Raw genomic sequence first — 15519 nt, forward strand, 5'->3', positions numbered from 1 at the left:
CATCTAAATTTTGAAATTTAAAGTGAGATTTGTAACATTTTTATTTCATCAAAGACAATGGAATTGATTGTTTATAGAATATTATTCCTAAATATAAGATATGGTAATGTTAAAGTACAGATATCTAAATTAAAAAAATTTAAATATGACAAATAAAGGTAGAACTAAATACCCCAAATGCCAGTGGAATTAATTTTTTACATCCTTTAATTATTGAAAGTAAAACAAGATTAATTCACATTGTCACAATTATGGCTTCAGTTTTCAACACCTCCTCACCTCTCACCTGTTTAACCTAAAACAAACCAAAAACAATATGTAATTGATATAAGATCACTGATTTTAACCTTCCTTGCTACCGCTATTTGCTTTGAGTTGTATATTCTTTGATAGTTTTGGAAATTCTACTTTGGGATTACTCATTTTGCATAGACTACAACTTATTTAACACATATTCTTGATCTGGAGAATTTCAGCTCTCTCTATATCTAAGTCTAATTCCACACTTGATGTAAAATTAGTAAGACCATTTGTATTTTATTTCAGTCCTCTATAAGTTTTTAAATGAAATTGTTACCTCTAACACCATTATTGTGGATTATATTTTAATTTTTATCCCAAATAAGTGCCTGCATTGATATTGTTACTAACGGTTTCCAATTTTAAGAAAACCTGAAAAAATGTTCACATATGTCAAAGTGTAAATACATAGTGTAAATACAAAGTGTCAAATACTTCTAGATATAAAGTTACCTGGTTACTCTGTTGATTGGAGGATTTAAATGTATCCAGTAAGTGGTAGTCAGTTCAACTGCAGGGTGGCATCTGGTATTTTCCTTTTTAATGTCTTAGCTTAGTTGTTAAAACTCTTTATGGTAGAGAATTTGCAGAGTTCTCATCAGTAAAGTCTTGAGGTTTCTAGAGAGAAATAGAGCATGAGCGGAAGAGAGGACTCCACAATCAGAAATTACCTTCAAGTGCTGTGGACTCAAAGCTATGCAGACACTGGATTTCCGTTTGTCCACTTTTATGACTTCTGCTTTTATTTCCTTGGGAAATGTGGGGCAGGGTGGGTGAAAAGTCATCTTTTAAAAGGCAATTTTAAATCTTGTGGCTTTTTACTGAGACCTGCCATAGAGTTCATGCTGTATGAGTTCTTTTGGGTATTTTTCCCTGCGAGGATAAATCCAAGCCTTTTGAAGTCTGCTTCCTGGAGAAGGTTGCAAGCTTGCTTTCTTAGATGGCTGTTTTCCTGAAAACATACTGTGCTCAACATCAGATGATGTATTATGCTGTAAGAGTAATTACATTAACTCAGAATCTGTGCTTGTTAGGGATGTTAAATCTCTTGCTCTTTGCCTTTCTTTTCCTGGTTAATAATGTCATTATTTTAAATCTGTGTTTGATCAACTTTTTGTAGATGAAACAGTTTCCTCCCATTATAAATTATAAAGTTCCAAAATTACATTAGAAAGAAAAACAGTTGTATCCAATTGCCAGGCTTATTATATAAAGTGTCTTTTATGATTTTCTTGAACAGAATTTACATAGAAACAATTTTTTTTCTGTTAACCAAGTTTTTGGTGTTGGGGAATATATCATTAAATTCATGGATCCTTGTATTGCTATTACTTTGGTATAAATACTGCTGTGGACATGCATGCACACAAACACACACACAAATATTTCTAACTGTAATCTCCTCTGTTACCAGAGGACCATTTGGGTAGATGCCTTTGCTATGAAGATATGTTTTGGTTATTTCTTTCTTCTGAGTTTTGCGTGGGTCTGTCTCTGTATTTGTTAATCTTCAACAAAGGTCCTCAAAGTGCAGGCTTCCCCTGGGAAGTCATGAGAAACGCAGGATCCTTGGCACCAAACCGAGCCCCAGTGAGTCAGGAACGCTGGGTGCTCCCCTCACCTGCATTTAATGAGCTTCCCGTGCGATACTCATGCACACTGATGTTTTAAATCAGGACCACTGACTTAAATTGGCATTAAGAATCTGAAATCAAGTTATGAATTTGAATCATTTTATTTGGAAATTTCAGGTACTTAATAGATCCTAATCTGTTAGTCAGCTAGAAGTGTCAATTTGATATTAAACTCTTGAAAAAGTAGGAATCAGGTTATTTTTATTTTAAAATTTGACTTACAGTAAGCAAATCTTACTTGTTGATTTGGGGACACAAAATTAGACTTTGACAGAACTTTTATGTTATGTACACTTCAGGATAATAATCGCCAGTGTTTGATTCCTTATATCGTCATGAATTTACTCATTTTATGACCTCGACGACTCTCTGAAGTACACCTTCATATTATTTTTGTTTCTGGATGAGGGAAGCTGGGGAGCAGAGCAGTGGACTCATTAGAGGCCTGATGCCAACCATGCTGTCTGGTCCCGGAGCCTCCATCTGTAACTATTTTGCAGTTACGGCTAAATCTTCCCCCTCTTGCTGTCTCCTCGACATTGAGGTAGAGGAGCGAGAGGTAAATACCATGAAGGGAATGGCTGCACTTCTTGCAGGAAAATAAGAGTCATACTTGCGTTTACAGCAAATTGTAAACTCTAAAGAATGTTTATGAATTGTTTCTAAGGTCTAGAGATGAAACAAGATTTGTGGGGAAAAATTATAACACATAATGTACGTGTTAAATTACAGGAACACTAATTCAGGATTCTTAAATCATATATTTTATTGAGAATTTACATTTCCAAATTCCTAGAGGACTATGAGTAGGGGATTGAAGGGTAAAGGAAAATCTCCAGCTCTTATTCTAGATTAACTTTCTCTCTCCTCTGGTTTTAACTCACAACCACACCTGTGTGTGAACCTTCTCTGATAATATTTTCTCATTGGAGGATGACTGCCAATTACCCATTTAGATCACTTGACCCTGAAAGTGACTAAAATCTTTTAAGCAAGAATTATCGAATTATCTCAGGTTACAAAAGTATATGGTCATATGAATGTAGTAGAGCATTACCTCATTAATAAACAACAACACATGCAGTTTGTAATCCTATGTGTTACTTTGGGAACCGGACTAGCTTTAATTGATTTTGTTACTTTCAACGATTGAGATGATTTAGAATAAACTTATGCCCCAGAATTTTTACATGCAAGTGATTTAACCAGTTTATTTATTTTGCCAAGTCTGCTGAAGGTTGTCTCCTTATCTGAAAATATTTACTTGAATGAGATTACTCTGAACCCAGGGGGCCCCTGTCCTAAAGTGGAGGACCCTGGTCCCTTTGGAATCAGATTGTGGCAGCAGGATGGAGAGGTAGTTAAACCATTTGATTAGTTCACTTTGGCTATTTTAGTTCTAACACAATTTGTAGGTGTGGTCATTCTGATATTAGTGAATGTTTTGATTGAACACATGCATTTTAAGGAATTGCTTGCTTATGTCATCTAGTTTGTCTTTTCTGGTGAGAGTATAGACATTTAGGTTTGATAAAAGACAAATTCCTAAAATAAGGAGTCCTGGGCATTGGGGTTTTTAGTAAAAGCGAATGCTAACTCTGCTGATCGAGTTGTCACCCTGTCTCAAGTGTTTTGCATGAAAGCGGAGGCCTAGTTACTATATCTAGTTAAACACCTAACATCAATTATGCTCCTACAGTGCACTGACTGTTGGATAAAATCTCATTTCAGCCATACTGTGGACTATAAGCTATTGTAGGACAAAGATTTCCTATACAAATCAAATTAAAGGGGTTTCCTATTTTTTTTTTTTTTTTTTTTTTGCTTTAAAGAAAAATTTACTCTAATTCAGGTGGAATTATTAATGAGAAGCAGCAGCTCATTTCTTGTTACTTTCCCGGGGTGGGGAACCTTTTTTTCTTCCAAGGGCCATTTGTATATTTAAAACATCATTCAAGGGCCATACAAAATTGTCAGCTTAAAAGTTCGCCTGCTGTATTTGGTCAGACATTTAATGAACTCACCCTTTATTCCTTCCAGGGCCAGACCAAATGATTTTGTGGGCCTTGTATGGCTCGCAGGTCGGCTGTTCCCTGACCCTGCTTAACACAGCCTCCCTCCTTACACATGTACACACCTATTCTTCACCCCAGCGCAAGGCTTATTATTGATGTAGCATTTATATGAAGTCATTTTATTCTAAACAGAACAATGTCATATTGAAGAATTCAGCTACAAAAATAATGCTTGAAAACCTCTTTTAATAGTTATTTAGCCGAAACCAGTTTGGCTCAGTGGATAGAGCGTCGGCCTGCAGACTGAAAGGTCCCAGGTTCGATTCCGGTTAAGGGCATGTACCTGGGTTGCGGGCACATCCCCAGTGGGGGGTGTGCAGGAGGCAGCTGATCGATGTTTCTCTCATCGATGTTTCTAACTCTCTATCCCTCTCCCTTCCTCTCTGTAAAAAAAATCAATAAAATATATTTAAAAAAATAGTTATTTATTCTCAGAGGGAGAGGATGGGGCCATGAAGAGATTAGCCAAAGAACTTATATGCATACTAGTGGCCCGGTGCACGGAATTCGTGCAGGGTGGGGTGGTCTCTCAGCCCAGCCTGCACCCTCTCCGATCGGGGACCCCTTGGGGGATGTCTGACTGCCTTTTTAGGCCTGATCCCTGTGGACATCCCTCTCGCAATCTGGGGCCGCTGGCTCCTAACCGCTCACCTGCCTGCCTGCCTGATCACCCCTAACTACCTCTGCCTGCCTGCCTGATTGCCCCTAACCCCTCTGCCTGCCTGCCTGTTTGCCCCTAACTGCCCTCCCCTGCCAGCCTGATCTCGCCCCTAACTGCTCTGCCCTGCTAGTCTGATCACCCCTAACTGCCTCTGCCTGCCTGATCACCCCTAACTGCCCTCCCCTGCTGACCTGATCTCGCCCCCAACTGCTCTCCTCTGCCAGCCTGATCTTGCCCCCAATTGCCCTCCCCTCCCTACCTGATCACCTCTAATTGCCTCTGCCTCCCCACCACCATGGCTTTGTCCAGAAGGAAGTTGGACATCTGGAAGATGGCCGGTCGACCTGGTCTAATTAGCATATTACCCTTTGATTAGTATATTAAGAGGGACATCTGTAATACTTTCAACAATAAAGACATATTAAAAATAATAAAATAAACTTATTTTAATAAAGGAACTAAAAATTTTATGTAGATTTATTATTTTTAAAAAAGTGGTTTTTACTCCTTTTTGGAGATGATGTATACTGGGTTTGCATTTGAATATTTAAACATACAAATTAATGAGTGTTGGGAAGTTTGAAATGCTTAATTATATTGTATCAGCAGGACAAGTGCATCTACTTTATCCATCTTAATTAGTGTTCAAAAGAAAAGGAAGCACTCAGAGGGGGATTCTTATTTCCCTTTAAGGAGCATTAATTTATCAATTTTTAAATTCTACAGTTAACTGGGTCATTTGTAGAAATAATCAGAAAATATTAATAAGGAAAGTACATAGCTCTGATAGTCTAGCCACCATTGTCATATCTTTGTGAACACACAGGTGTTTTTGCAACATTTCTAATCACATATTTTAAAGAAATGAACATGACTCAGAGCAGACTTCAATTTAATTCACTTCAATTCTTCCTTCAGTTCTTCTCAAGGATATTTGGGTTGAGAGGCACATTTTAATTTCTGTAGTATAACAGGCCTCCCCGGGTTTTGGACATGCATCCTCCTAGTTCCCTATCAGTTAGGTGATTTTTATCTGGAGAAAGAGAGTAATCGATCTGGAGATTTTCAAAAGTCAGTGCACAGGGGAGATCAACTGTCCCACCCATGGACAGCACACTGGCAGTGGCTAGACATCTGTGGATTGCCTAGTGATTTTTTTTTCCTGCCGAATAAATGTGTCCTTCAAGGAATAAATAACAGAATAATTCTTCGGTACTGATCTCCAATCATTAATTTTACTTACAACTAGGCAACTTGAGGGTGTTTGGATTCCCAGATGAAAGAGTAGAACTTATTGGTACTCTTAGGAATATTTGGCCTATTTTCTTAGGGTGCCTTAATTCTCATGTAGCATAAGTTGGTATTTGAAGACTTGTACATTTTCTGCATGTACCGAAAATTGACATAAACCAATTCCGTAGTTTTCATCTTACAGCACACATAAACTAATTACTAAAGTTCTGTGGCACCAAACAATGTGCTTTTTGCTGATCTGACAAGAATAAAAGGTATTGTGATTCATTCACACTGGATGGCTATTGTGTTGGCTATTGTCATTTTTTTCATTTGACAACCTAAGGGAAAAGAGGTCAGTGCCCCTGACTAAATAGTCTGGTATTGTATGTTTTAAAAATTCTTGCAGCACACTGGTTGAAAATTGCTATTGTAGGCTGTTGAAAAAGAGTTGCTTTTAGAAGTCTTTGCCTTTCCATTTTGAAGATTAGTAACAGCTACCATGCATGATTTTCCTCACAATATCAGCTATCAGAAGCACATACAGTTTTATACCACGCAGAGGGGACCGGTGGTTCTTTCCCAGCTAAGTGCATGTTGCTCTTGCTTTTAAATTCCATCCCTCACTCTCAACTCATGACTGTGCTTCTAGTCCAACTCCCTGAGTATATCAGGACCAATGAACTGATAGGAAGTTCCTCACATTCCTCACTTTTCACCCACATTCTCCATGTTTTTATCAGTTTCCTTTTACTCTGTGGTGAAGTGTAAAGGTGTGCCTGACTTTCTTTCCAAGTTAAGCCAGACAAGACACTGTTGTTTTCTATCTATCAGTTATCTGCCCTCCGACCTGGATTTCCTTCCTGGAGACTCTATTTGGAACATAGCTTTGAAACAAGAGGTTGCCATTGATTATCTTAACACAACCTTCTCTTTCCTCTCAAGCTTCTGTTCTTCATGCCCAATACTAGTAAATGTGGGTTACTTCCTTTGCCTTCTCTTATTTCACCACCTACTCTTACTTCAGCTCCCTGTTTCCTGCTCTCTGCCCTCCATCCCTCATTGTAGAGAAACTTCTCTTTTGAGGTTCACACATGTGTTTTTAAAAAAAACAAGTCAGCTACATCCATTGTGACTTCTCCATTGCATTTGATACTATTGATGACTCCCAGTGTTAAATGTCCCCTCCATGACTAACCTCTGTGACCTTGACTTCTCTGGTGCTCTTATTAATTACTAGAGGCCCGGTGCATGATAATTCTTGCACCAGGGGAGGGGTGTCCCCTCAGCCCAGCCTGTACTCTCTCCAATCTGGGACCACTCAAGGGATGTCCAACTGCCTGTTTAAGTGAATTAAATTGAAGTCTGCTCTGAGTCATGTTCATTTCTTTAAACCAGCAGTCGGACATCCTCTCACAATCCTGGACCGCTGCCTCCTAACCACTCACCTGCCTGCCTGCCTGGTCGCTCCTAACTGCCCGCCCCCCCCCCCCCCCGGCCTGGTAACCCCATACTGACCCCCCCCCCCCCGCCGGTCTGGTCGCTCCCAACTGCCCCCCCCCCCCCCACCGACCTGGTTGACCCAACTGTCCCCCTCTGCCAGCCTAGTCGCCCCTAACTGCCCCCCCTGCTGGCCTGGTCGCCCCTCACACCCCCCCCTCATCAGTCTGGTTGCCCCACGCAGCCTGCTTGTTCAGTCATTTGGTCGTCCCTCACTAACCCCCCTGCTGGCCTGGTCATAGGCAGCCATCTTGTGAGGGCGTGAGGGTTAATTTGCATATTACCTCTTTATTATATAGGATGGAGAGTGCATGTGCATCATTCGGTGGTTTATTTGGCCTCCTCACTGTCTCAACGCTCTATGCCCCCCACCCAATAATTTGGGATTTTTACACCCTTCCAGTGACACATTGCTCTTCTCCCTAAACTGTCACCTCCATATTTGCCTTCATGTCAAACCACCCACTAAATATTTATAAAACACTAGAGGCCTGGTGCACAAAATTCATGCACCTAGGCCTGGCGAGCGATCCCTAGGCCTGGCCAGTGATCGAAGTGTGAGCATCTGGCATAGAAGGGCAGGTTCCAGCTGACCTCTGGGCCCTGGGCAGTATCTGGGCCCCTGGGCCCCCACGCGCCCCCCCTCCGTCTGAGTCACAGCACCCAAGTCCCCACGTGGAGATATGGTGAGCCCGACCAGATGCCAGGGGCCGGGGCACAGCGTGGGCCTCTGGGCCACCCAGCGGCACCACACGGAAGCCAGGAGGGCAGCATGCTCTCTCCCGGCCGACTCCTGCCTTGTTACCTGCTGCCCCCCAGTGGTCAGCATACATCATAGCGAGTGGTCGAACTCCCGGTTGACCGCCCACCTGAGGGGACAATTTGCATATTAGGCTTTTATTGTATAGGATTTCTACCTACCCTTTAAATTCTTCTTGCCTAAAGGTGAATTTATGAGCTCCCTGCCATTGTTACCTACTCTTTTTTCTTCCAACACACTTTGTCTAGTGAGTCCATCTAGAAACCCAGTGAGGTGAACATTCACTCAGATGCACGATATTTTCCTAATTGCCATCAAATACCTCTTGGTTTTGCTTCTTATTTTTTAGTCCCACCACTAAGATCTAGTTTACACTCTACATACTTTTTTGCTCTTTCTCTTTGCCTCTCATTTCTCCTTTTGAGTTTTATCAGCACTTTTCAGGTTAAGTTTCCTACAAAAGTAGTTTTTGTTTTTATCTTTTAGTCGTGTTCTTTTATTAGTCCACTTATTTATTCATTATATTGTATATTCAACAAATATTAAGTGCCAATCAGTGCCTCTTAAGAATGTAAATGTGGCCCTGGCCGGTGGCTGAGTTGGTTGGAGAATTGTCCCATTTGTGGGTTCAATTTCCGGTCCGAGGGTATATCCAAGTTGTGGGTTCCCTCTCTGGTTGGGGCACATACCTAGGTTGTGGGTTTGATTCCTGGTCAGGGCATATATCAGAGGCAACTGATCAACGTTTCTCTCTCACATTGATGTTTCTCTCTCTCTCTCTCTCTCTCTGCCCTGAATCCTCTCTCTCTAAAAATCAATAAAAACATATCCTTGGGTGATAATTAAAAAAATAACATAAATGTGAACACAACAAACCTGGATTCTCCCTCACAAAATGGATAGTGTAGCAGGGAAGACAGACACCAGCAAATACATAGAAAATAAGTGAATTACCCTGTGACAAGTGCTCCAAAGGTTCTCTCCCCTCCCTGAGCTCCTCTGGTGAGTGCTCTCACTAGTGTGCAGTGAGGGTGTGAGGGCCCGGAGGCTGTAAATGGCCAGAGCATTTCCACCAGTGAAGCTGAGGCTGCTGAGAGTATTTTAGGTGGTGGGAGGGCCACAGCCAAGGAAGGATGCAGCCGGTATCTGGTAAATGTTGAGTAACGTGGCTGTGTGAGTAGGGTGTGTGTGAGAGAGAGAAGTGGAAGTGAGGGAATACGAATGGACGGCAGTGGGCGCTGTCTCCTGTGCTACTCAGTTATTCCCATAGGGCAGGTGGTGTTGCCTTGTTTTTCAGAGGAAAAATCCGAGGCTCAGAAAGGCTCATTCTCTGGACGTGGAGCTGGACCCAAGTGCATTTACAGCTCTGACCCAACCTTGGGCTATGACTGTTCATGCCCACCCAGGCTCCTGTGTGTTAGTGAGGAGCGCACGTGTCTTCCCAGGATACCAGCCTCACCAGCCCCGCTGAGGCTCCTACTCCCTCTGCAAATGCTGCCTTTGTGACACTGGACCTGCAATCCTTGAGGACAAGGAACTGGCATCCTTGCATTTTCTCAGGGTTCCTAGCGCCTGGTCCTGCTGTGGGGAGACACTGTATAAATAGTTGTGAATATCTTTGCAAACATCTTTCCATCATGCCTCCTACTGAAGTTTACATTAGAACCACTCGACCACAGGTGCCTTCACTGAAAACAATCCCAGGTACAGGACTGTGCTGCTGGGTGTTGAACAGTTTCCTCAGTGCCCTCTGTTCCCTTTTTAAGATTCACATGTGCACCAGACAAACAAGAAATGTATCAGCAGTGCTCTGTGACCACAACAAAAGTTGGAAATTAACAAGCAGCTCAGGTCATTCAGATGTGCAGCCAGGTGTGGGACTTCATCCTGTGGTTAGGTCTGTCTATGGAAATTTTGGGGAGATTTGGATACTCAGGATGTATTAAATAACAGTGGCTTCTAGAAGAGACCTGCTCCTAGCCTTCCCCTCCCCTTTACATTTAATGTAGATTTCTGATAGAATGTAATAAAAAAAGGAACTAGTGCAAGGAGAAGTGGTGCCTTGAATTCAAGTGTGTGAGCGAGAAAGACAGAATGACAAAGACTGGGAGGAAAGTGACAGAAGGAGAGAGATCAGGCTCTTATTTCAAGAGTGTAGAAGCAAAATGCTGCTTTGTGCAGCATGCCCAGGTGTCGTGCTGCAAACGAAACGCTGTACTTCTCCACGTCTCCAGGATTTTTGCAGCCACTGCTAATTAGGACCAGAATATTGTGTGTGTTTCCTGGGTGGTGTTCTTTTCTCAGGCAAGCTCCTTAGGATTAGATGCTGTTAGGAAGGGAAAGCACCTGGCAGGGGCAACATGTAGAAATGATAAGAAAAGAAGATGGACTGAAGGATAGAGCTGGGGATTATCCCAAGAAGATGAAAGAGTATAAGATCTGAGAGAGAAATTTAGTAGAAAAGTTCAAAACCAGGTGTAAGAGAGAACACATCCCGGACTGTATGACTTTGGCTGAGGAATGTGGTTAGCAGTATGTGCATGTTGTTTGCTGTGACTGAATGATCTCCCTCCCCAAGAGGGAGAAACATCTCTTGAATTCACTGTTTGTGGGCAGGGAGGGCTGGGGCGCTCCAGACAGAACATGTTTGCACTTCCAGCTATTTACCGCCCAATGAGACCTGCATGCTATATTGGAAACAAATATACATGCATCTTACACAGTCGTGTTGGAAGTAAATGAAACACTTTTATAAAAGTAGTTGTGTCCTAGGAAGATTTTTTTTGTAAATATAAAATATTTAATGATGCTGTATAGAGAAAACCAAACTTACTAAAAAATAACATTTTCCTTAAGGAAAAAGTACAACTAGATAATATGTAAATATGATGTGAAATTAACACCAGGCTAAATTTTAAACAATGAAAAGTTTTCAATGGTCAAAACTTACTCTGTAGGGGTCGCCCACATCAACTGCTTCTATTAAGACTTCAGGTTAGTTGACACTTTTAATAACTTTAGCAAGTTCCAAACTGGAAGAACCAGGTGTTGCCAGTGGAGGTTGAGGTGAACTGAAAGGTGGGCGGGTGCCACCACGGCCGGCCAGCATAGAGATGCTGTGGTCAGTGCACTTCCTGGACCCGCAGTGCAGCCCTGCGCCTGCAGACAAGGCTTCACGGTGCACTTTTCTGTTTTTCAGGATGAGTCTTCAAGCCATGAATGTAACCAGCGCACAGTTCTTCTGTATGGTGTGGGCAAAGCACGTGATGAAGCGAGGCATCAGCTGAAGAAGATTACCAGAGATATTTTGAAAATCCTAAATAAGAAGAGCACCACAGAGATGGGGGGTAAAGAGCCCGAATGCCCTTGCTCCCATTGTGCTGGCGTATGTCCTCCCCCTTAGCGCCGTCTTTATCAAGTTTGTAGATGGCAGTGTCCCCAGTGTTTCCTCTCCTGAATGACTGTCACATTGAAATATGAATAAGCACATTGAAATTTTAAGGCCTTGGTTCCATTTATAGTAATCCGTGTATTAAAATAGCATGTTTTATGAGTAGACGTAGGTAGTTTTTATTTTCTACTTTTTTTTACTTCCCGAATTTTCTACAATAGTCAAAAATGAAGTATTGAAGAATGAGTTGGAAACCCCTTACTTTGGAAGTGATTCCCCTATTCTTTACCAGCCTTTTTCAAGCTTGTAGTTTGCTCTGGGTACTTATATTGCATGATAACGGAAAGTCATAACAGTGTAGTTGCTGATCTTTTCTTACATTATTCAGAAGAAGAATCGCAATAGGTAATGGTGGCTACCGATATCACCAAATATTTTCAAGTGAAAAAGAAAATTAGGCCTTTGCTCTATAATGCCTCTTTACTTGGAATACTCTTTCCCCTGGCCTTTTACATAGTTTTAACAGTGAAGCTACGCCTTTACATTATGTCACTACATTGTATAATTGAAATTTTGTAATTATCCACTTTACATTTCCCTAATTACTCTTTTCAAGGTTTGTTTATTTTATTAGGTAGTCATATGATTTAAAATATGATATAATATATACTCCACTACCACCAGTGGTATTTCTTTTTCTACTACTTAAATAATACAAGGGGGGAGGTTTCAATTTTCCCTATGCAAACAGCACACTTCCTGCACTTGGTATAAGCCACCTCTAGAAACCCTACTTTGATGTTCAGTACGAAATAAATACTCTTTTATGAACCCCTCCACAGGGGATCCCTTAGACTTTAAGCAGATGAATTTCTAGAGCTTGTCCATGCTAGATCTTTCCTATAGGAAAGTGCAGGTATAACTAATGCAAATAGCTCTCTTTCCTCTCCATCAATAGAGGGGCACAGGCAGAAACAAGGTACAACGCTCTCTTTTCACTCTGAATGTCATGTTGCCACTGTATTAGTCACAGGCTAGTCCTCAGAGCACACACAATGGGAAATCGACCTTCATGTGATTTGCATCATGTTCCCTAACTTCCTTCTATTGCTGGTTAAGGACCTTGCACTTCACCAGCTTGCCAGGGGACAACCAAGAGTCCTGGAAGGGAAATGAAACCCTGTTGTTGTTGGTTTGTCCTTATTGAGCTTGCAAAGAACACAATTGCTAAGAAAAACTGTTGATCTGTCCCTTTGCTTTTTTCTCTTTTTTTGAGAAAGAGGAAATGGGTTGCATTTAGAAGGTTGGATTTAGAAGCAGTGTTAAGTAGGGAGCAGAGACTACTGAAACTCCTCTTTGTGTACTTGAGAATGGGGTGGACACTATCTCAGTTCAAAGGTTCAGTAATACATTTTTTAAAAAATTTTAAATTAATTTTAGAGTCTTTCCAGATCCTATGGAATTTTTGCTTTTTGGAAAACTGAGAGCGTAGGAAGAGGAAGGAAGCAATGTGGTATCTTTTTCTGTTGAGTCTACTTCCTTCCTTCATAGTTTTTTATGCCAGACTATAGTCTCTGCTATCTTTGTATCAGTTTCTTAAATAGGCAAGTCTTGCTTATGAACTCACAGAGACAATTGTTGTTCATTCTGCTTTTTGAGATACCAGTGATGGAAACACCACTGTGAAGAGGCATCTTCAAAGTGGATTTTTTCTTTCCCTCATTTTAAAATTCCTCACCCAGAAATGTTTAATTAGATCTATCTTTTGATAGTCCACATTTAAGTCACTACTTAAAACCTAGTGTGCTCACCAGAAGCTAGCTAACTATTCTTAGATTAAGGAAATTTGCGTGCTTTTGTCAGTGAAGATGAGCATTGATAAGGCAGGAAAAGGGAGCTTGTGTAAGCATGTATTTGATTTCTGGCTACACTAAAAATAATGATTTTTAGGAACTCCATTAGGAGTGTTATCACATCAACCAGGCTTTATCTAGGGGCATTTATAATCTAAAACTTTTATGACATTTCCAGTTGAAGGTGGTCAAACCTATTTTACATTTATATGACTAGTCCAGTGGTTCTCAACCTTCTGGCCCTTTAAATACAGTTCCTCATGTTGTGACCCAACCATAAAATTATTTTCGTTTCTACTTCATAACTGTAATTTTGCTACTGTTATGAATCGTAATGTAAATATCTGATATGCAGGATGGTCTTAGGCGACCCCTGTGAAAGGGTCATTCGACCCCCAAAGGGGTCGCGACCCACAGGTTGAGAACCGCTGGACTAGTCCGTCATCTTTGTGTTTCAATGGTGCATCTTTTGAAAATATTAATGAGGTTTATCAAACTAGAAGGCCAAAACTTGCAGGGTTTAAAGATTTTGAAAAAAAGACAACCAAAATTAAGCAACTAAAGAATAATAATATCTATTACTATGAATTATGACTGTTATTCATGTGAATATTAAAATAAAGTATTCCATTGAAAACCACCATTAATATTTTTATGTTTTTAAAAATGAATATGAATTGCCAATAACCAATTGTATTTTTTTATGTGAGATTTTAAGAAGTTAACTATAGCTTATTAGCATAAACAAACAAACAAAAGAGATGCATCTGTGAGTTCTCATGATGGATCTACTTCCTCATCTGTGTTATTTTAGTTTGTGTTTTTGCTTTGGGCCCAGGAAGGACTAAATAATTATCTTAACTGCCAAAACCGGTTTGGCTCAGTGGATAGAGCGTCGGCCTGCGGACTGAAAGGTCCCAGGTTCGATTCCGGTCAAGGGCATGTACCTTGGTTGTGGGCACATCCCCAGTAAGGGGTGTGCAGGAGGCAGCTGATCAATGTTTCTAACTCACTATCCCTCTCCCTTCCTCTCTGTAAAAAATCAATAAAATATATTTAAAAAAAAAATAAAAAAATAATAATAATTATCTTAACTTCAATTTTAAAGCACATTGTACCCAACATGGTTGATGTGCGCTTTCAGCCTTGGATCAGTGGGGTTAGTTAATGAAAAATTCCAAACTTGGATATTTTAAACATGCTCATGACACGTGATCAGCTAAATGGAAAACTAAATAGGTTTAATGAACTTACTAGTTTTCGTTCTTTGGTGTTATTGGTAAAAGTGGCACCGTCTTGTACCTTATGTTGCTCGTCACCTTTTAATTCTGATTTACTCTGGTTTCAGGGCTTGTTTGTTTGTTTTAGGAAATGAACAGAAAAAAAGCCAGAGTTTTTATTTGGTGGGCAGAGGGAAGACTTTGGTGAGGGCTTAAATTGTAATTGCTTATTGTTGAAAGGGAAATATCCTGTCTTCTAATGTTATTTTTTAACATCATTACATTTGTCATTAACAAAATCTTATGCTGTTTAGTGAAGTCGTTTTTAGTTTAACAGAGGGGTGTAATAACCTTTGTCTCTGAATTAAACTTTTCCAAATAAAAGGTGAGGGATTAGGCAAAAAAAAAAAAAAAAAAGCACAAAAACCCTCTTAAACATAACAGTATGGTGATTGTGGGGGGGAGTGGGGGGACAGGTAGAAGAGGGCCGGGCAGAAATGTGAGTGTTAGTGCTCTTGTCACCGTAGCCTTTGACTAGTTAGAATCCTTGTGTTGTAAATGACCTTAGACATCATATAATCCAACCTTTTCTTTTTGTTTTTAGATTTATCTTTGTATACACATACATTACAAAATATTTAAAAACTAAATCTAATTATTTTTGGATGTTATCCTTTAAACTTTTAAGAAAGAACAAAGAGTCCCTCTGGGATAGCATATTTTAAAACATTTTTATTGTAATTTTTCCAAAGTTCTTTATGCTAAAATAAGTGTTGCATTTTCCCATTAATGTGGAGGAATTTTATTTTTTTCTACCCCTAAAATAGTTAGGAATCATGTGTGTAAATTTTCTTTTTTACATATTAAGCTGTTTGGGAAAGTATCACAGTAA

General features: G+C 40.3%; 2 protein-coding genes across 3 annotated transcripts in view; one reads left to right on the forward strand and one right to left on the reverse strand.

Annotated features, from left to right (window-relative positions):
* Positions 1-15519, forward strand: part of MED12L (mediator complex subunit 12L) — a 423390-nt gene that overhangs the window by 307595 nt on the left and 100276 nt on the right. The window contains exon 16 of the mRNA XM_070405985.1: positions 11363-11510. Within this exon, the coding sequence (XP_070262086.1) occupies positions 11363-11510 (148 nt within the window). The remainder of the gene's footprint in view (positions 1-11362; positions 11511-15519) is intronic.
* Positions 1-15519, reverse strand: part of P2RY12 (purinergic receptor P2Y12) — a 55128-nt gene that overhangs the window by 3088 nt on the left and 36521 nt on the right. Inside the window, exons 2-3 of one of the 2 annotated variants that reach the window (XM_070405979.1) lie at positions 11114-11446; positions 754-918 (exon numbers count right to left, since the gene is read on the reverse strand). The gene's annotated coding sequence lies outside the window, so the exon portion shown is untranslated. Of the gene's footprint in view, positions 1-753; positions 919-971; positions 1248-11113; positions 11447-15519 lie in introns of those variants that run through there. The other variant, XM_070405980.1, reaches the window with a different exon arrangement.

Source organism: Myotis yumanensis, unplaced genomic scaffold (genome assembly GCF_028538775.1).
Source record: "Myotis yumanensis isolate MYYU_CA2020_CCGP unplaced genomic scaffold, mMyoYum1.0.hap1 SCAF_2, whole genome shotgun sequence".
Taxonomy (NCBI): Eukaryota; Metazoa; Chordata; class Mammalia; order Chiroptera; family Vespertilionidae; genus Myotis; species Myotis yumanensis.